The sequence below is a fragment of the Leptonychotes weddellii genome, chromosome 12, assembly GCF_054177405.1.
Source record: "Leptonychotes weddellii isolate Sample4059 chromosome 12, ASM5417740v2, whole genome shotgun sequence".
Taxonomy (NCBI): Eukaryota; Metazoa; Chordata; class Mammalia; order Carnivora; family Phocidae; genus Leptonychotes; species Leptonychotes weddellii.
In genome coordinates, this window is record NC_138380.1 from 33,441,366 (window position 1) to 33,462,050 (window position 20,685).

Genomic DNA, 20,685 nt, shown 5'->3' on the forward strand with positions numbered 1-20,685 from the left:
GAGAATCTCAAGCAGACTCTGTGCTGAGCATGGACCCTGACTTGGGGCTTGATCTCATAACCCTGAGATCACGACCTGAGTGGAAACTAAGAGTTGGATGCTTAACCGACTGTGCCACCTAGGCGCCCCTGGTATACCTCACTTTTTAAAGAGTATCATCAAAACACTTAACACCAAACTCGATTGGGAGGAATCTCCCAGATACTTAACCAACTGAGCCACCCAGGCACCCCTGTGTAAAACTTTTAATATCAAATAATTTTTTAATTAAAAATTTTTTTTAAAAGGTTTGTTTATTTGACACAGAGAGAGAGAGGGCACAAGCAGGGGGAACAGCAGGCAGAGGGAGAGAAGCAGACTCCCTGCTGAGCAAGGAACCTGATGTGGGACTCGATTCCAGGACCCCAGGATCATGACCCGAGCTGAAGGCAGCCGCTTGCCTGAGCCACCCATGGGCCCCAATATCAAATAACTTCGTATATTTTTTCTCATATTAATCTCTCTGTTGTCAGTTTATTTTGCAGAACCAGCTGAAGAACCTTAGAGGGCAGAGGTGAATCTTTCTCCCTTGTAAGATATTTGCATTCTTGCAAAGTTTAGAAATCTCCAGTGATGGCAAGCCCAATCATGAGTCTGCTTTGAGAGGTCTTTCTTTTCCATCTCGAATCTTAAAGACCGTTTTACTTTTCCTTTCCCCTTTGAGCCTTCTGTCTACAATATCCCCTGCCTGATCTGTGGGATCTAGGCTCTAAATAACCACACGGTTTCCACACTGGCTCCTGCTGTTGGTCTTTGTTGTGGAATGACATGCCTGTAAAGCCTGTCTTGTAAGGGTAGCCTCTCTTTCACTCCCTTGTTTTTTTCTTTTTTTAAAAAGATTTTATTTATTTGACACAGAGAGACATAGCGAGAGAGAGAACACAAGCAGGGGGAGCGGGAGAGGGAGAAGCAGGCTTCCCGCCGAGCAGGGAGCCCGATGTGGGGCTCGATCCCAGGATCCTGGGATCATGACGTGAGCCGAAGGCAGACACTTAACGACGAAGCCACCCAGGCTCCCCAGTCCCTCATTTTTTTTCAACCAGAAAACATCCTCGCAGATTCCTGAACTAAAGCTGCTATGGACATTTCTGCAGCTGAATCTCTAGGTTCAGCTATGAATGACAAAACCCCCAAAGTAACAGTGGAAAGGTAGATGTTTATTCCACTCACATAAACATCTAGGTCACCGTTTGAGGGCTGGTGTTATCCAGATTCCTTTGACACTGTTGCCCCATCATGCTTGGTTTGACTTCCCTGTCCCATATGCAGGTATCTTCAGCAACAGGAGCAGGAAGGGATGAAAGGAAAGCAGAGAGTGCTGCATCTAGTATCTTAAGGAAGACTCTTAGAAGCTGTCACACTTGACTCTTCTGTTTACATCTCATTTACCACAATGTAGACACACAAGTATCCTGAGCTGTAAGAGAAGCTAGGAAGTGTAGTCTTCATTCTAGTCTGCCATATACCCAACTAAACCTATTCAAGAGAGGGAGAACGAATACTGGGGGCAACTGGACTACCAGATTAATTGCACTGGTGAGGACAGATACCTCTGTGGAGCCCTCCTCAGCACTCCACCTTCCCTTGCTTTTGATTGGTCCAGGCCTCCAGGAGTATTTCCCTCCACTCTGCCTTTGTCAGCAATACTGGATATGTCCTAGGGCTTGACTTCCCCTCTATACTTTTCAAGGTGAACAGCTGGATTTGTCACAGTTTAACTTACCTCCTAATAAGTTAAATTTCCCTAATAAAGGCCTAGTATTTGTAGAATCTGATGCCTTTTTTTTTCTTTCTTCCTTTTTTTATCTTTCTCTTCTTTCTGGCCTAGACATGTACTTACCTGACATTCTGTTCTAGATTTTGTCTAATGGGGTCTTCCGTTTTGAGAGCTAAATCACTAGGTCTGCTGGGCCAAAAGCAACCATTGTTCAAAAAAAAAAAACCTTGGCCACTCTCACCTTTCTGAGTTAGATAATCAACATGCATTTTGTGATTAGGCTAACAGCCAATCCAGGCTTGGATTCCATTTATCACTGTCCTGATTGGCTCTCTGTTATGTTTCATCTTTCTGGTTGCCTTCATTTACAGTCTAAAATTTCAAAATTTCTCAGCCTGTTCCCTCTGGGTATGGACAGCACTTATATTCCTATTTACAATTTTAGTGACATCTGGGAACCCATTCAATAATCCCTTGAATAGTGTACTTCCATCTGGCTGATCCTCCCCTTTTGAACTGTCCAACCTTTCAGGCATCAGTGTCCCAAACTTTAAGGAGGAATTCCCAATAGTTCTTGGCAAGTAGTCTCTATTCTCTGTGTAGCTCTAAGAGAGTACTTTGCCGGTAGTGGTCTATATTCTTGCTCCCTCTGAGAGTCAGCACAGTCGGCTATGATTTTGCTTCTATTCTTGTTTGATTTTTTTGGGACCAAGTTATTATTTCTGAGCTAAAAAAAAAACCCAAACCTCCAAAACATCTACTCATTTTAAAAATAACCTCTTATATGAATTAAACCTAAGTACATCATCTTTTCCCTTTTATCTGTCCTTCAATTTCATTTTTCCTTTTATAGCCATCTGATCTGTTCTCTAAGATCTCAACTTTATCTCCAAAAACTTTCTCCAAAAAAAACTTTCTCCTTCACAAGCTTAATTATTCTTAATTTTGTTCTCATTCTTTCATTGCTCCTGTTCTAAAACTGAAGCACATTCTAGAAACACTCTACACATTACCTGATTTCCTGAACAAATCTGCCTAGACACACAAGGTTCTAGGCACAGGACTAACTGCCTTCTTTAGATCTTTGGGTTTAAAACAATTTAACTCAATTGTGTCTTTAACTTAGGCATTTTCCATTATAATAAGGGCTTCTATTTCTTTGCCTTTTTTTTTTTTTAAGATTTATTTATTTATTTTGGGGGAGAGGGGGTAGAGGGAGAGAGAGTCCCAAGCAGACACCCCAGACTCCCCACTGAGCACAGAGCCTGAAGTGGGGCTCTAGCTCACGACCCTGAGATCATGACCTGAGTCAAAACCGAGTTGGACACTCAACCAGCTGAGCTACCCAGGAGCCCCTTTCCTTTTTTTTTTTTTAAGATTTTATTTATTTATTTGAGATGAAGAGAGAGCACAGAGGGAGAGTGAGAGGGAGCAGCAGACTCACCGCTGGGCAGAGAGCCCAATGCGGGGCAAGATCCCAGGACCCTGAGATCATGACCTGAGTAGACACACTTAACTGACTAAGCCACCCAGGCGCCTCTCTGCTTTGTTTGTCTGCAAAGCTGGAGGCTTGGAAATCTAAAGCCATGGTCAGAGCCTCTAAAATTTATAAATCTAGTCACTTTTGGATCACACGGTGGGGGATGACTCTTGAGACTCTTGACAGGCCACATGACTTCAAGATTAGTCTTTGGGCACTGCCTACATAGGCTGGTATTAACAGTTGAAAACTAGAACTTCAAACTCCAGTACTCCATAGCACCCATGCTGTATAAAGAATGCACTGTAAACGATAGCATTAGAAAACCATCATTTTGCAAGTCACTAGAAAAAATAATAGGTAGCAATTACCAGTGAGTACCAAATGAGTTAGATAAAAGACTGATGGGGAACTTTATAATGATGCATTGACTGACAATACCTGAGTGGACTGTCAGCTCTAAAATCTCTAAAACTGGTACAAGGGATATTATGTGCCTGATGTGATGCAACAGCAACAGTATTTCTTATAAATTATTTGTGCAAACAAATTTTGAACACAAATTTATTGGAACTTCTTAAATCTATCAGTTGGCAGGAAAAAGGGGTGATAGAGGAACATGTTAAATGACACAAAGAGCATATGATCATCCAAACTCAGAAAGTGAGACAAAGGGCTCAGTTTAACAAAAAAGTGGCATTTTAAGAGGGAGCATGAACTGTATAGATTTTAAGATCCTTAAGAACCATACCAACCAAAGGCAATGCATGAATCTCACCTGGGACCTGATTTTTTTTAAAGATTTTATTGATTTATTTGAGAGAGAGAGAGTGTGTGAGCATGAGGGGGTGGGGCAGAGGGAGAGGGAGAAGCAGACTCCCCACTGAGCAGGGAGCCTGACCCCGGGCTCGATCCCAGTATCCTGGGATCATGACCTGAACTGAAGGTAGCCGCCCAACCGACTGAGCCACCCAGGTGCCCCATAGGACCTGATTTAAACAAACCAACTGTAAAGGCATTTTAGACTTACAGAAAAGTTGCCGTAGTACAAAGAATTGCTATATAACCTTCACCTAGATTCCCCAAATGTTAACAACCTATCACATTCACTTCAGCATTTTTCTGTCTACATATTCACATTTGTTTTTTGAGAGTAAGTTGCAACCAAAAATGCTCCTTTACCTGTAAGTTTCACTGTGTATTATCTAAAGACATGGACGTTCTCCTACATAATCACAGTACCATTATCAAAATCTGGAAATTAACACCAATTAACATTAGCTACAACCTTATTAAAAGTGTGCCATTTGTCCCACTAGATCTTTTATAGCAAAAGAAAATTTTTTCTTGGTCCAGAATCCAATCCCCGCATGTCCTCCTTATTATAGATAATTGAGTCTAATGAAATGAGATCATTTATAATGATTACATAGTAAAACTTATAGCCAAAAATACAAAAAGTCCTCATTTTATTTTTTGCAAAGTACTTTTTAAAAATTTTATTTCACCAAGGACTAATCCTTTGCTAATGTTCAAATTTAAACTATTTTTCTGAGTTTGTTTCATAAGAGAAAAACATGAAAAGTTGCTTCTGTGGCATTTTCTTCTAGTTTTTCAAGCCCTCTTGCAGTAGCAACTGGTTCAAAATACTGCTTTGTTTCAAAGCATGCAGTTTAGATGTATCTTCACTGATGATGGTAATATTTCCATTTTGTTCCTGAGCTGTCAGGTCACTTTCACTGTCAGACAGTGTACACAGTAGAGTGTCATTTTCATAGGTTGGAAAATAATACCTGAAAACAACCACAGATATACTGAACAACCAAACTATAAATTATCCAGTAAAGTTTCTAGGCAGTTGAACATACACTTTACTATAATTCTGCTAGGTTTCCTTGCCAACAATTTTGACGGCATTTTGCAAAGGTGGTATGGGAGACAACTTCTGAATTACTTTTACTTTGACCTTTACTGGCTGGTATCAGTCTTACCAGTATCCTTGCTAGCTGCCCATTCAGCCTGTGCTTGATAGTCCCACAAAAACTATCTCGAAAGGCAGCTTACTCCAGTACTGGACAGCTCTAGCTGTTAGATAGAGCGCCATGGATGAAGCTAAAAATGACATCCCCTTCATTTCTACTCAAAGGCCCCAGTTCTTCCCTACAGATTACCAAAACTCAAATATGGCTACTTTTTCATACATGAATCCTTTAAATATCTGATGAAAACACTGTTTCCCTTGAATGTGTGTGTGTTCTTCCCAACTTAATCACTACTGGTTCCTTCATTCTAGGTGATCAAAAATTAAAACATCTGTAGAATTTTAAGTCTATTATTCAGGTTCCTTTTCTGGACACACTTAGGAGTTAGTTCTGGAGTATCTCTAAAGATTTCACTTTATTTAAGAATTACAGGAACAGGGTCTCAGGCAATCCAGGACCGACTTTGCCTCTCACAAATCTGGGATTTTCTTTCTTTCTTTTTTTAAAAGATTTTATTTATTTATTTTAGAGAGAGAGAGGGAGACAGAGAGAACAAGTGAGTGTGAGCAGGCGGAGGGGTAGAGGGAGAATCTCAAATAGATTTCATGCTGAGTGCAGAAGCTGATGTGGGGCTCGATCTCATGACCCTACTATGATCATGACCTGAGTCGAAACCAAGAGTTGGGCACTTAACTGACTGAACCACCCAGGTGCCCTGAAATCTGGGATTTTCTAGAGGAAAATCTAGAGCTTTGGGGCTAGTGTTGGGCAAGAGTTGGGGGCGGGGGAGGGAGGAGGCTTATTTAACATTTCCTAAGAAGAGAGGAACCTCCAGGCAGCTAGAACTCTACAACCTCTCAGAGGTTCTCTCAGCTGAGGTTGTCCAGACTATGAGAACCAGCCCAGATGGCTGAACTGGCAAAGAAGTCTGATACCACCTCCATAGTACAGATCAGATCAGTGGACCAACTGCTTAACATTTATAAAGTGCTGAGATGAAAAATATATACCAAAAACCCTAATAGTTGTGTACTCTTTGACAGAGTAATTTTATTTCTAGGAGTTTATCTAAAAGAAAAATTGGGTAAGTGTGCAACAATGCAGGCATATGGATGGATACTCATTGTATTACTATTTAAAAGAGCAAAATGCAAGAAACAACCTCAATATCTAGCAAATTAGGGTATATCTATTGAATGGGATATTTGACAACCATTAAAAATGATGCAATCGATATGTATTAGATATAGAAACATGCTTACAATATTCTGTTAACAAAATATAATGGAAAAATCTATAATTCTATATCTACATCTTTATCTCCATACCACAAAATCTGGTTAAACTTACAAAAACGGGATTCCTTTAAAAATAAGGTTTTTGAAGATTTTTACTTTTTTCTATACATGTATGTTTCTCTTTTATTTAGGTTTGGAGAAATGAATAAAAACAAGTAAGGGATATGGAGCTAAGAAGTGTATGTTTGGTTGAGTAGTACTCACTCTGGTTGATCCCATGTCTTTCTTTCAGGAAGCAGTGATGTATGTTTAGCTTCTTCCATATGAGTCCTTAACTCTGCTTTGGATTTGAATTTCACATGGCAGCCATAACATCTACATTGGTGAATTTGCCTCCGAATGAAATTGACCAGTTTCACTTGTTGGTAGAAATTTAATCCTGAAAATGATAGTTTATACAATCATTAGACAACTGGTCAGACCCATTTTTGTACTGTTATAATTTTTTAAAAGAGCCATGTCTCCTTTTTTAAAAAAAGATTTATTTTCTTTGAAAGAGGGAGAGAGAGTGAGTACGAGCAGAGGGAGGGGCACACGGACAAGCAGAGTCTGCACTGAGCATGGAGCCCGAGGTGGGGCTCGATCCCAGGACCCTGAGATCATGACCTGAGCCGAAGTCAAATGCTTAACCGATGTCAACCGAAGTCAAATGCTGAACCACCCAAGTGCCCGAGCCACTTCTCTTTATTAACCAACCTGAAGAGGCAGTACAATTATAAAGAATAATAGATACAAGGGGTGCCTGGGTGGCTCAGATGGTTAAGTGTCTGCCTTCGGCTCAGGTCATGATCCCAGGGTTCTGGGATCGAGTTCCGCATCGGGCTCCTCGCTCAGCGGGGAGCCTGTCTCTCTCTCTCTCTCTGTCTCTTATGAATAAATAAATAAAATCTTTAAAAAAAAAAAAGAATAATAGATACCAAACAATAACAGCCAATACTTATATAGGGCTTATGTGCTAGGCACTGTTCTAATCAGTTTCCATGCATTAGTATGTTTAATTCTTGCAAAATTCAACCACATAGGTAGTATTGTCATACCCACATTATCTATTAGGAAACTGTCCAAGGTTGCACAGCTAGTGGGTGGTAGAGCCAACATTTGACATATATACATGTCTGTAAGAATAGCAAAGTAAAGCAACACATTCCAGAGTCTAGGAAAGTAGTAAGCTGAGGTGTGGGAAGTGAGCTTTCTACTGTCTTTGATCCATTAGCAAGTCAGTAATTTACATCTTCATGACCCTAATCTTTCCATCATACTGATACTGAGAATGATGCAATTGGGTCCATCTGTGATAAATAATCTAGCTACACTGCCAAGCAGTACAGTAGGTATTTTATTTTATTTTATTATTATTATTTTTAAAGATTTTATTTATTTATTTGAGAAAGAATGAGAGAGAGAGAGCACGAGAGGGAAGAGGGCAGAGGGAGAAGCAGACCCCCCGCTGAGCAGGGAGCCCGATGTGGGACTCGATCCCGGGACTCCAGGATCATGACCCGAGCCGAAGGCAGTCGCTTAACCAACTGAGCCACCCAGGCGCCCCCAGTAGGTATTTTATATACATTATCTACTCCCTTCACGTTCTGTTGACCCGAGGCCTTATGTCACACAGCCAGTAAGTGCTGGAGCTGGAATATGAACTCTAGTCTGACTTCAAAATCCATGGTCTTTCCATTAGCTCCCTCCACTTTATTTATAATAGATACTAACCCTTAACTTGTATTTTATTTGAAGCATTCATATATGTAGGAAAGAAGAAAGACCATATGAAATAAAAAACCATATTTGAATATTACAGTTCAAAATGGTTGTGAATCATTGCTTCAGGCAATCCCGTGAGACCATCTGTGGAGAGACACATTTTGGCTGTGCACTCTCTCATCACGACTACTGAACACAGGCATCATTTACAGGATGGTGTATAAAAACGCAGCATCATGGAAAACAACTTCTGAATCAAACTCACCAAGTTCTGACTTTATTTTAAGGAGATCAAACTCGTGAGCATCCTAAAAAAAGGAATGAATATCTGTGAGCATATAAATTGTTTAATCTTTTAGGATGAAGTTATAAACAGACGGCTTATTCATAGGAGTTTGAACACTGTTGAAACTCAGTCTGTTCATCATGTTCTGCTTTTGAAGTATTCGAAATATAACTGCTTCCCCCCACCACATCCAACTACTTTTTAAAGCACAGTCCAAACAAGTCATGCCAATCAGTTCAAACATTTTAATTATTCACAGTTTATATCTACAGTTTTCACAATTTACTATGTATGCATTCTGCAGTCTGACAAAAGTGTCCTCAGTCTCTAGTAAGATGTGGCCCTACTTACTACATTGTGTGCCTGGACTACAATTATGGATATAGGTCCTTTGCTACACAAGCAGATAGGTAATTTTACAAATCTGCTTTTCATTTTATGCTGTTAAATATGCTGTTTAATGCAAATTTCTCTTCACTGACATCTTCCCGTAAATTACATTTCTTTTGATTTTTACAATGCAGCCTTATTCTGTTTCACTCGTGTAATCGTCCATCTGGGTAAATGTTTGAACTTAAAAGCTTACAGAGAATGAAGACCATCTAACTCCCTATGAAGGCATTCAGTGTAACATCAGAGGCACGATAATTAGGAATTCCATGGTACTTTATGACTGAAAGTGACTGAGCAGAGGCTGAGGACACAGGTCACGGATGTTGCAAAGGAAATTCCTACACAGGGTTGGGGTATTAAGACTCCTTTCAATTCAAAGATATTAAGATATTATGAATTAAAGTTAAACACTGGAAACTATACACATAAACTATTAGCAACCTGTTTCAGACAAAACGACTCTCTGCTTTCATAAGGGTAAATGCTCAAGGCCTTTCACACACCTTCTAGTTTCCTTTTTTTAAAAAATTATTTATTATTTATTTTTTTAAAAGACTTTATTTATTTGACAGTGAGAGACACAGCGAGAGAGGGAACACAAGCAGGGGGAGTGTGAGAGGGAGAAGCAGGCTTCCCTCCGAGCAGGGAGTCCGATGTGGGGCTCGATCCCAGGATCCTGGGATCATGACGTGAGTCGAAGGCAGATGCTTAACGACTGAGCCACCCAGGTGCCCCTAGTTTCTTTTTTTTAATGGAACTAAGAACAGTGTTTCTGAATGCGAGTGGGGAGAAGGTGGGTGAAACAGGATAGTCTGTGTCACTGTTGGCAGAGATGGCTGGGGGAGGGTAGGGAGAGCACATCAGAATCATCCAGTAATATTTTTTTTATTATAATCACCCCTCTACCCCCAAGCTGCGATACTGTCATGACTCATTAGATGTTCCCCTCCTCACCCCCACCGTCCAGCCGAGGATCAGAGATGTTGGGAGTGTGTCATCTCTCAGATATACTGGGGTGAAAAAAAGGTTTAGAACTACTAGCTTCAAGCTTCATTATAACATAAAAATGGCATCCAGAAGGGAACACATGAACTGGAAATACCCTCAAATTTCTTCCCTCCAAATCCAAACGGTAGGAGCTGCACAAGCACACCCTGTACCCTCTCTGCCTCTACATCCCCCATGTCCCCCTGCCCCATTTCCCTCAAGGCTTGGTGAAGGGAACTTTCCCCTTCCCGCTTTCCTTATTCACTAGCACAACAAGCAGTGAAAAAAGACTCAGAACCTGTCCATGTCTTGAGTACTGTTAATCATGGTTACAGGCCCCACATTCTAAACTAGAACTATCTCATAAACACCTCAGAGGTAGGATGGCATCAGTGGTCTGTGAAATCCCACCCTAACAGTTTGCACAGATCCTGTGCATTGTACTAAATTGCCCTGAGTTCTGGTTCTCCTTGATGGATCTGCCTGTCTCTTCTTTTTTTGCCTAAAGCACGTTCTTTTTAATAAAAAAATTATTTATTTGAGAGAGAGGGCACGAGTGAGCACAGGAGGAGGGGAAGAGGGAGAGAATCTTTCAAGCAGACTCCACGCTGAGTGTGGAGCCCAACGTGGGGCTCGATCTCACAACTCTGAGTTCATGACATGAGCTGAAACCAAGAGTTGGATACTTAACCAACTGAGCCACCCAAGTGCCCTGCTTACAGCACTTTTAGGAATAGGATAATGACAAATTAAATTTATAAGCTTTTAAGATTGCAATCATGATCAGCTTCCCCTTGTCAGAACAAAACAAAATTCAAATGAATTAAAATATCTCACCTCCATGTGGACACATAATTTCTCAACTGTTTCTGCTTGCTTTTCACAAAATAGGCAGACAGCAGAATCAGGGCGTTCTTCCCAATCAGACCAGTCACTGTGTTAAAAAGCAAACAGCAAATAAAGAGATTCTCCTCATTAAGAGGGTGTACTACGCAGTCACTTGGTATTACTTCCTCCTCGCTGGGAAACCCTGCCAATCTCTTTCAACTCTGACATCTTTGTAAAGATTGTCACATCATATTATGACTTTTTGATACAGCTTTTGAAATTCAAAGCAGCACCATGAAATTAATATAAATAGCGAACAGGTGCTGCTCTATTTTCTTCTATTTGCTTCTCTTCTGAGCAGCTATTTTACTACAGAATCAGTATAATGTCTTTCTGACACAACTAGGTTTACTTTGCAAAAGAGGCATATCAGTAGATGCTTTCTCATTAGTCACAACCACTAAGTACACACGCTGTGAGGTGCGATGCTGGGAGTGTGTCTCTGCATGACAAATGGTGTGTTTTAAAAAGGCAAACCATATATCTTTCATGTGAGAAATATTGATCATTTTAAATGGGGCAAGTGTTAAATCTGGCAGTAAACAGAGAAGTCAAAAACCATACAGGACCCAGGTTACCAGTCCTGCATTTATTTTTAAGACACTGCCAACTTCTTGTCATTCCTAAGCCTGGAAAACTGAAATCCCAGGAGAGAAAAAAGGCAAAGCAGCTTTGAAGGAAAAGCGGATGAATAACAGGTAATCATTTTAGGTTGAAAAGAACACTTCCCAAGCTTGTAATTCTAAGGAAAGAAGCTGTGAATGTTTTAACTAGGTCAATGGGATGAACATGGAACGAGGTTAACTTTAATTCTGTTACATTCTCTACTCCAATGATAAGCAGCATGGAGAGTTCAAAGGTTGTGTAACTTCAAGGTCTGGGCACCAACCAAGTGAGCAAAACACCAATGGAATGTATTTTTCTTTGCATTATATTTTACTTGTGTGTTCAATTAACAGTTTTTAAAAAACTTTAAAAATTTTATTTTTATTAATTTATTTACATATTTATTTTTAAGGATTTTATTTATTTATTAGAGAGAGTGACAGCACAAGCGGGGGAGGGGGGAAGGCCAAGGGAGAGGGAGAAGCAGACTCCCTGCTGAGCAGGGAGACACAGCGCTCCATCCTAGGACCCCAGGATCATGACCTGAGCCGAAGGCAGATGCTTAACCAACTAAGCCACTCAGGCGCCCCTAAAGTTTTTTTATTATTTATTTACTTTTAAAGATTTTATTTATTTATTTGAGAGAGACAGAGGAGGAGGAGCAGAGCGAGAGGGACAAGCTGACTCCACACTGAGCATAGCACCTGATGCAGGGCTCGATCTCATAACCCTGAGATCAAGACCTGAGCCAAGACCAAGAGTCAGATGCTCAACCGACGGAGCCACCCAGGCACCCCTCAGTTAACAATTTTAATGGCAAAACACTATTTGGCTGGAGTAACAGTTGCTTTAGTGATTTTTATGTCAAAGTTACTTTGCATTCAAGTTTTTGCACTATTACATGGACGGATGCATGACTCAGAGAGAAAATTTTCTTCATTTCTATTCTCTTCAGAATAATAATTTTAAACCAAACTAAAGAAATGTTTTCCTACTCTTAAAACACAGCAATTAATTAGCAGCTATAACAAGTCTTACTCTTCCTGATGGTCTAGCAGCTCCCGATCATCTTCCAATTGAACTTCCTCCCACGATTTTCCAAGTTCCTTTTGTGGGAAGAACAGAGAGATTAGGGAAATGGAGGGAGCAGGGGGAAGAGAGGAAAGGAGAGAGAAAATAGACACACACACACACACACACACACACACAAAACCCCATAAAAAACCCACTCAAGACCACATACTCACTGGTTTTAAATCAATTCAAGTAGGATTTATTAAAAGAGTTATTTCAGTGACAAGGAAGGATGTATCCTAAAATGCTCTTAATATGTTTTTTTTTTCTTGGAGAAGGAGTGATATTCTTTCAATCAAATTCCTTTCTCTTAAATGTAAACCAGTTTTTCAACCCTGGACGCACAGTAGAATCTCTTGGGGACCTTTTTAAAAACCCGAAACTATCTCTTGCTGGGGCCTGTGGAACAGGGAGCTAGCCGGACTGTTTCTCCCCAAGGCCCCTACAGTCTATTTTTCAAACAGCAACCACAGTGATCTTTCTAAAGGACACTTCCCTGTCTGTATAAACCCTCCCATGGCTTCTTCCCGCAATTAGAACAAAATCCAGAGGCCTTATCATGGCTTGGAAGATCTGCTCCGGCTCCTTCTCCATCCCTTATGTACCACCACTTTTTCTCTGGCTCAGTTTGCTCCAGACAGATCAGTGTCTCTGCTGTCCCTTGAAAGCAGCAAACTCACCTCCACCGGCTACTTCCGGACTTGCTGGAACGTCTGCCTGAACACTGCTCTCTCACATAACTGTGTGGCTCAGGTGTGGGGGCATCTGCTTAAATGTTACCACCTCTTCTTCTGACTCCTCTGTCTAAAGCAACACCCCTGCTCCCAGTTACTTTTTATTCCCCTATGATGTTTTATTTTTTTTTTTAAACATCAATCACTGCCTGAAATCAGTTCTGTGTATCTATTTGTTTTCTCATTTGCTATTCGTTTTTTCCACCAGAATGTCCATTTCCAGAGCCAGGCATACAGTAAGTACTAGAAAGTATTTTTAAATTGAATTGTAACAGAAAAAGTCTAAAGATTTAAGGCCAATTTGGATCCTACTTCAAAAGGTTTTTGTAAGGTGATTAAATAAATTAGTTCATGTACAGGCACACCCCAGAGATATTGCAGGTTTGGTTCCAGACTACCACTGTAAGGCAAGTCAAATGAATGTTTTGGTTTCCCAGTGCATATAAACATTATTTTTAGATTACACTGCACTCTATTATGTGTGCAAGCATTACGTCTAAAAAAACAATGTATATACCTTAATTATTGCGAGAATTACCAAATGTGACTCAGAGACCTGATGTGAGCAAATGCTGTTGAAAAAATGGCGCAGATAGACTTGCTCAACACAGCATTGCCACAATCCTTCAGTTTGTAAAAACGTGTGAGGCACAATAAGCAAAGTGCAATAAAACAAGGTATCCCTGTATATAAAGTACACGGTTGCAGGCAACAGTTAAGTGCTCAAATATCTACTTCAATCCCTTTTATCTCTCACAGTTCACGGGAAGTTGCACCCACTTAGGGCTATGTCTGGCAAATTTAGTCATAGTTTCAGCAAAACTTTATGGAGTAATGAGCAGGAATGATTTCTTTTGGCCTAACCATTTATCTTTTCTATTCTTGAGTCATTTGTTCCTCTTTCTTATCTTTTCTTCTTTCTCCATCCAATTTTACCACTGTGCCATGCAAAAGCAGACAGTGCACTAAAGAAGGATGTAGGAACAATAATGGACACCTTTCCAAGCAGCTAAACTATGGTTACAGTCAAGTCCAACCTGACCTGCTATAAATATAGACATTCTTGTTTGATATTCCTCTTTTGGAAAAAAATAACTAAAATTTATTCTCAATTTTGAGCTTCTTTTCCCAAAAAAGGTATTCACTTAAGCAAAAACAAAGAACTACAAGGTCCATTATGATTTAGGGAAAAAAGAAAATCTATCATCCATCAACTTAATGAGAGGTTTTGAAGCTGTCATTCTCTATCAGCTAAATGATGCATAAACTCAGACACACAGAGATTTACCATAATGTCATTAGAGATAGTTAATTTGGACTCTATAATGTACTTCCCAGAGTTATCATGAAATGTCTGAACCTCATTATGGACACGAGGAATGGCTTCAACACTGCCAACAGGATCCTTGTTAGTTGGAATTTTTGGTGATGAATTACATCTTTCATGGATTACTAGATCTCTCTGGACCTGTACTTTAAGGTCATTGTTGCAGGACATTATTCAAAGAAGGGCCATCTGTGGTATTACCATTTTCAATGATATGGACAAATGTTGCTTATCAATAAATGTTTTGGCCAAAGAGACATAGAATAGCTTTCAGTGTCAAACTTCCAAACCCAAAGCATTATTTTGCAACTTTCAGTATACTATTTGGCAAGTATTCAGTATAACATGTAGGGATTTTCCTAGGCAACAGCACTAACCATTTACCACTTGAGAGGAAAATGGAACTTGGTGTTCGTTAGTGTATTAAGAAACAAGTGGTTTGCATGTGACACTGGCCCAGGCTTTCCTAGAATGCTCTGCCTTGTATAGTCAAATATATATGATTTATTATAGGAATAAGACCTCCCCCCCCGCCCAAAAAAAAAAGACAGAACTCTCTAATTAAGATGCTGTGCCTGGTAATGAATCACGTTAGGAAAGCAAAGATTTCAAGAAAAACAAAGTTTGGAAGGCACGTCAGTAGAGATGTTCAGCACACCCCCTCAACCCCCTACATCAGATGGTTTATGATCAATGAGAGGGTGGACAAGAAAAACAAAATATAAATCCCCTTCATCTAGCATCCCCACCGCTCCAACACAGACACTTATATATGTACTTACACGAAAAACCCATTATAAACAGAGAAAGAGAAATGTTTTATTTTTTTCAAGTTTTAATTTAAATTCTAGTTGAGAAGTGTTTTAAATGGGGGCACTTGGGTGGTTCAGTCAGTTAAGTGTCTGCCTTCAGCTCAGGTCATGATCCCAGGGTCCTGGGATGGAGCCCTGTGTCTGGCTCCCTGCTCAGCAGGGACCCTGCTTCTTTCTCTCCCTCTGCTCCTCCCCCTTGCCACACCCTCCCCCACCTGTACTCTCTCAAATTAATAAAATCTTTAAAAAAAAAAAAGTGTTCTAAATACAAATAATTTCATTAGAAAGAACTATACTAAAACTGTGAAAAACAGGTTAAGAGCAGACTTTTGTTACAAATGGCTTTGTATATCTTTAAGAATAAAAAAAATAAAAAATGACAAAACCACTGCAAAAATAATTTCCTTTAGGAAAACTCAGGGCTTGAAACATAAATGCCTTAGGAATAGGTAGCTGAAGGCTCAGTGATGATGGCAGGGGCATCTGAACGTGAAACTGCCTGGGAAATTGTCCCCTTGACCATCCTGGTCCACTCTTCATCGAACACTTTTGTTTGTGAGAAAACAGAGAACGTGTAGTAGGTAATCTAGACTATGCATAGTGACTTTTTATGTATTTGCAAGTCTGTTATTATTCAAAAACTGGTATGAATTATTAAGTACGGAAATTATCTCACCTAAGGAAGAAAAAGGAATCTATCAATTTGCTGAGCTCAGAAGAGAGTCAAAAACACCCTCCGTGTCTTAGCGCTCCCACCCTTGATGATGATTATAGAGTGCATTTTGCCAGGGATACCCTGGGTGCTGCCCTCACTTGCTGCCTGGAGATTCTGCTCCGATGGAGTTGAGGAACCCCGTGGGCACATAGCTGCTACAGGAGAGGCCCACGCATTAACTTTGTACCCCCCACCCCCAAGCGCTGAAATTAGGTGCTTACATGTCTGTCTCTCATACGACCTCTAAACTCTCTGAGTAGTGACTTAAATCAGCCACCTTGTCTGTAATATTTTTCTTCCTGCTCCACCAGTGTCTGGTACTGGAAGGCACTCCAATGTATGTAGAATGTATGACGCCAGTGGAAGTGCTTCTTGCAGGGAAGAGGATGTGAGAAATGGATGTGCAGACCCTGACGACTAATACAACAGTTCTCTCTTTGGCCCCACACTCATCACTCATGTCAGCCTTGTTCCGCAGAGGAATACACAGTGAGTGTCTGTCAGCATTTTTTTTTCCTTTTTAAAACTAAAGCAATGTCATTATTCATTGCTTAAGTAAACTTTTAGAAGAATTTATTCTTCATGTTAAATATTTCTGTGAAATATTAAGTATTTTCATTCATGGTGTCTGAAAGGAAACTAAAATGATGCTGAGCAATCTCTGACCCTCATTTTTCTCTAACTACACAGTATTAGTATTTGGAACAGTCTTTTATATACCCCTTCTATATATTATACCTTTTATCTACAACACTACTCAGGATGGTATTAAGGTTGATACTTCTGGTAAGCACTTCTCTACGTTAGGACATTTCTACATCTTTAGAGACCTTATTAGCTAATTCAATTCTTTTCTAAGGTAATTTTGTATAATTTCCAAAATGCTAAGGCTAATCGTAACATTTTAGGTTTTGTTTTTAAAATCATTCTTCTTGTTGTGAGCTATTTACCTCAGTGGGAAAGCATACAGGGCTAAGAAGGCTAAGGTTGTGGGTCAGAGCCCTTAACGAGCTTATTAAAAAGTCAGCTTTACTTTGACCTTGACTCACTTTCTAGTTTAGTACAAAAGAGAACAGGCAAGAAGGTGGTGAATAGATCATTACGAATTCATCATCATTACTTGACCAAAAACCCAACCAAAAAAGTAAGAGGTAGGTACCTTATTTCAACTGAGGAAAAAGCGAAGGAAACTGATACACAGAGAGGTTAAGTATCCTGTTCTAACTATGTGACTCTGGGAAAAGATCTGTGCCTACTCTCCAAATCTATAAAATGGGGATAATAAAATCTGTGACATATAGATATGGTTAAGAGTAAATGACTTAATAATATACAAGACAGTGCTTGGCATATAGCAAGTAGTCAAATGCTGCTAGTTAAAAGAAAAAATTACTTCTATCAATATTCTCCTAAAATGATTTAATTTTCATTTTATATACTATTACAGTCTTCATGTTTTCTTGAAACACTGCTCCTAAGCTATGATTCATGCCACATCATATCTGGGCACTCAGTGGGTGGTATAATCTAGCATGCCCATCTAGAGACAGCTGGTCCTTGCAGACAATTTCAGTTTTGAAAGACGTACTACTTGATGCCCAGAGAATAAAGCATCATACTTTTCTAAAAGTGCCAGCAAAATTTGAGTGAACAGTCCCTTTGAAGTCTCCTCTAAAAGGTAAATACCTCCAGCTATATATATAATCTTCCGCTAGTCCCAAGCTCTCGAATATTATTTTAAAAGATCCCCAGAAGGAAGTACTATTAAATTGCTTCCACAGCTTTCTGCAATAGCTGATATTTCTTAGAGCTAACACTGAAGTCCACTCCCCACTGGATTGGGCTGGGTCCTGAAGCAGCATTTGTTCTAGGAATTAATGACAGTGATTTCAAGAGAAAATTGAAGGACTCAAAGGGTGCCTTTGCCTTTAGCTAGTTGTAAAACATTTGTAGCAGATCATGGCAACTTCTCAGAGTCAATCTTCAAACACATGTCAAACTTGCTTCTCAAGCGGAATTTTATTTTAACTCTACAAGGATTAGTTAGAACAGACAAAAATTCCACCCCACCAAGAGATTTCCAACATATTTCAGGATATGTTTGTTTCTGTCCAATTGATAAAATGGTTGATTATAATCAATTATGCCCTCTGTGGCCATGAGTTTGGATTCTAATTCATTCCTATTGAGAGGAAAAAAATAATTTCCATTTGCTTAAGAAAAGTGTCTGAAACAACTCCCTTTCTCCTAATTCAAGTGGAGAGTTATGTAACCCTTTTCTTTACACGAGTGGATTATTTCCTTTGTTATGTACACCCCTAAATTCAGCAGAGTAGGGCAGGGCCAGTAGAACTCCCAGTCATTGTGTCAGTTGAAATCCCCTCTTCCATTTCTAAATGCCCCCCTAGTGACACTTGCCTCCAACTGAATACCTTCTCTTAACCAAAAAGCTCAGGAAATGATATTGAGGTTTCTAGGCAAGGAAAACTTTCAATGTATTTAAAATCCTTGACGTGATAACACCATTATTACATTCTATTAGCCATACAAATCAAAGTCCTCTTGTGTAGTGAAATGATTGGTTTCTCTAAAATTTCCATCAAAGATAAGCTGGCCAAGGAGGATGGTAAATTTTTTTTGTGGGAAAAGGAGGGTTTTTTTAATGGGGAGAGAGGGAAGAGAGAAGAGATTTTTTTTTTTTTTTTTTGAGGGGGGTGTGTGGGAAGACAGGGAGAGAGAGAATCTTAATGAGGCTCCATGCCCAGTGCATGAGCCCGACTAGGGGCTCAAATTCACAACCCTGAGATCATGACCCGAGTGGAAATCAAGAGTTGAACGCCCAACCCACTGAGCCACCCAGGTGCCCCATGAAGAGATTGTTTTTAAAAAGTTATCTAGCATAAGACACCTAGTACATCCAGATGTCAAAAGATGGTTTTTGAATAGAATATAGAAGTCTCTGGACTCAAGGTAATAGATAATATAACAAATGAGCAAGAGTATGTAGATACTCAAATGTTTTATGTTTATTATTACTTTTTTTTTTTTTTGGTCCAGATCACTTTGAATTCTAGAGACATGACATTTTTACTGTGTAAATATCTGGCAAATCAAAGACAAACCAAATCAAGTTATGCTTTGTAAACTAGCCATTACGAAGCTAATCACTGCTTGGAAGTGTCCCTCGATTACATTTTGACTTTTATACTAATTGCTTGTTTAAATATTAGACAGCCGTTAGAAAGATTTTTGTTTGTGGAAATGCAATCAAATTTTAAATTATGAAGAGAAAGCCTTACCAAATAATTGATGACATAAAATCGGTCATATTCTCTGTTCTTAGGATTAATCCTCCGATGCTGTTTTTTCCTCATATGGTCTTTCAGTGTATTTTTGTCCCTGAAGGTCTTCTCACAATACAAGCACTGCAAGCTAAAAAAATACACAAACACTGACAGATTACACAAGTCTCCTGGAAAGCTGCTGCAAAAGTCCTTTATTTTTAAGTCTTACGATTATTCATTTTAGGTTACAGAATCTTCAAGTAGGATACGACATCCCTGTCAGAACCTCTCTTACTTCATTCATTCAGCTTTGTGGGATGCATGCTTGGTTTATTTTGTAGTTGGCTACATTGGCCAACTGGGCTATGTAGTCAAACTGTGACAAAGATAGTTAATACCCAAAAATTATTGTGGTGTTTTCTTTTTTTTTTTTTTTTAGATTTTATTTATTTATTTGAGAGAGAGAGAATGAGAGACAGAGAGCATGAGAGGGAGGAGGGTCAGAGGGAGAAGCAGACTCCCTGCCGAGCAGGGAGCCCGACGCGGGACTCGATCCCAGGACTCCAGGATCATGACCTGAGCCGAAGGCAGTCGCTTAACCGACTGAGCCACCCAGGCGCCCCTATTGTGGTGTTTTCTAATCAAATTATCTCTTCTAAAAATGAAAACGTAGTTATGTTCTTCAAATAATTACAATGATAACTAGCATTGGCTGCCTCCACTGAGTACAACAAATTAGTCCATGGCTTGGCATATTCTGTGAGCTGATTTGCAGGGTTTAATGCCTAGTTTCAGTACATAGTAGCTGTGAGACTTGGTCAAGTTACTTGCCTTCTCTACTGACATTCATTTTCTAATGAAAATGAACAGATTGCTAACAAAACATCTTTCTTAACCTAAGTCTGACAGTGGATACTGCCTGTAACTTCTCCCTACCAGTCATTAGAGTTCCACTTTTTGGAGTCACACAGATTATATCTAAGTTCCCTTTTACATGAAAACTCTCAAATGGGTGAAATCAGTTGTTTCAATTTCGAATTCTTTTGTCATCACTACTAAACATCCTTTGAACCATTTCTTGTGTCACAGAAATAACTATATTCTTTTATAGCAAATAATTATGGCATTAAAAAATTATGCTAATCTTGGGGCGCCTGGGTGGCTCAGTCGTTAAGCGTCTGCCTTCGGCTCAGGTCATGATCTCAGGGTCCTGGGATCAAGCCCCGCATTGGGCTCCCTGCTCTGCGGGAAGCCTGCTTCTCCCTCTCCCACCCCCCCTGCTTGTGTTCCCTCTCTTGCTATCTCTCTCTCTCTGTCAAATAAGTAAATAAATAATCTTAAAAAAAAAATTATGCTAAT

General features: G+C 39.7%; 1 protein-coding gene across 2 annotated transcripts in view; it reads right to left on the reverse strand.

Annotated features, from left to right (window-relative positions):
• Positions 1–4,043: 4,043 nt before the first annotated feature.
• ZNF277 (zinc finger protein 277) overlaps positions 4,044–20,685 on the reverse strand; it is a 103,741-nt gene continuing 87,099 nt past the window's right edge. For both annotated transcript variants that reach the window (XM_081800237.1, XM_081800238.1), the window contains exons 7-12: positions 19,342–19,474; positions 12,419–12,486; positions 10,724–10,820; positions 8,486–8,528; positions 6,721–6,895; positions 4,044–5,029 (exon numbers count right to left, since the gene is read on the reverse strand). In XM_081800237.1, coding sequence (XP_081656363.1) covers positions 4,843–5,029; positions 6,721–6,895; positions 8,486–8,528; positions 10,724–10,820; positions 12,419–12,486; positions 19,342–19,474 — 703 coding nt within the window. In that variant the 3' untranslated portion in view covers positions 4,044–4,842. The remainder of the gene's footprint in view (positions 5,030–6,720; positions 6,896–8,485; positions 8,529–10,723; positions 10,821–12,418; positions 12,487–19,341; positions 19,475–20,685) is intronic.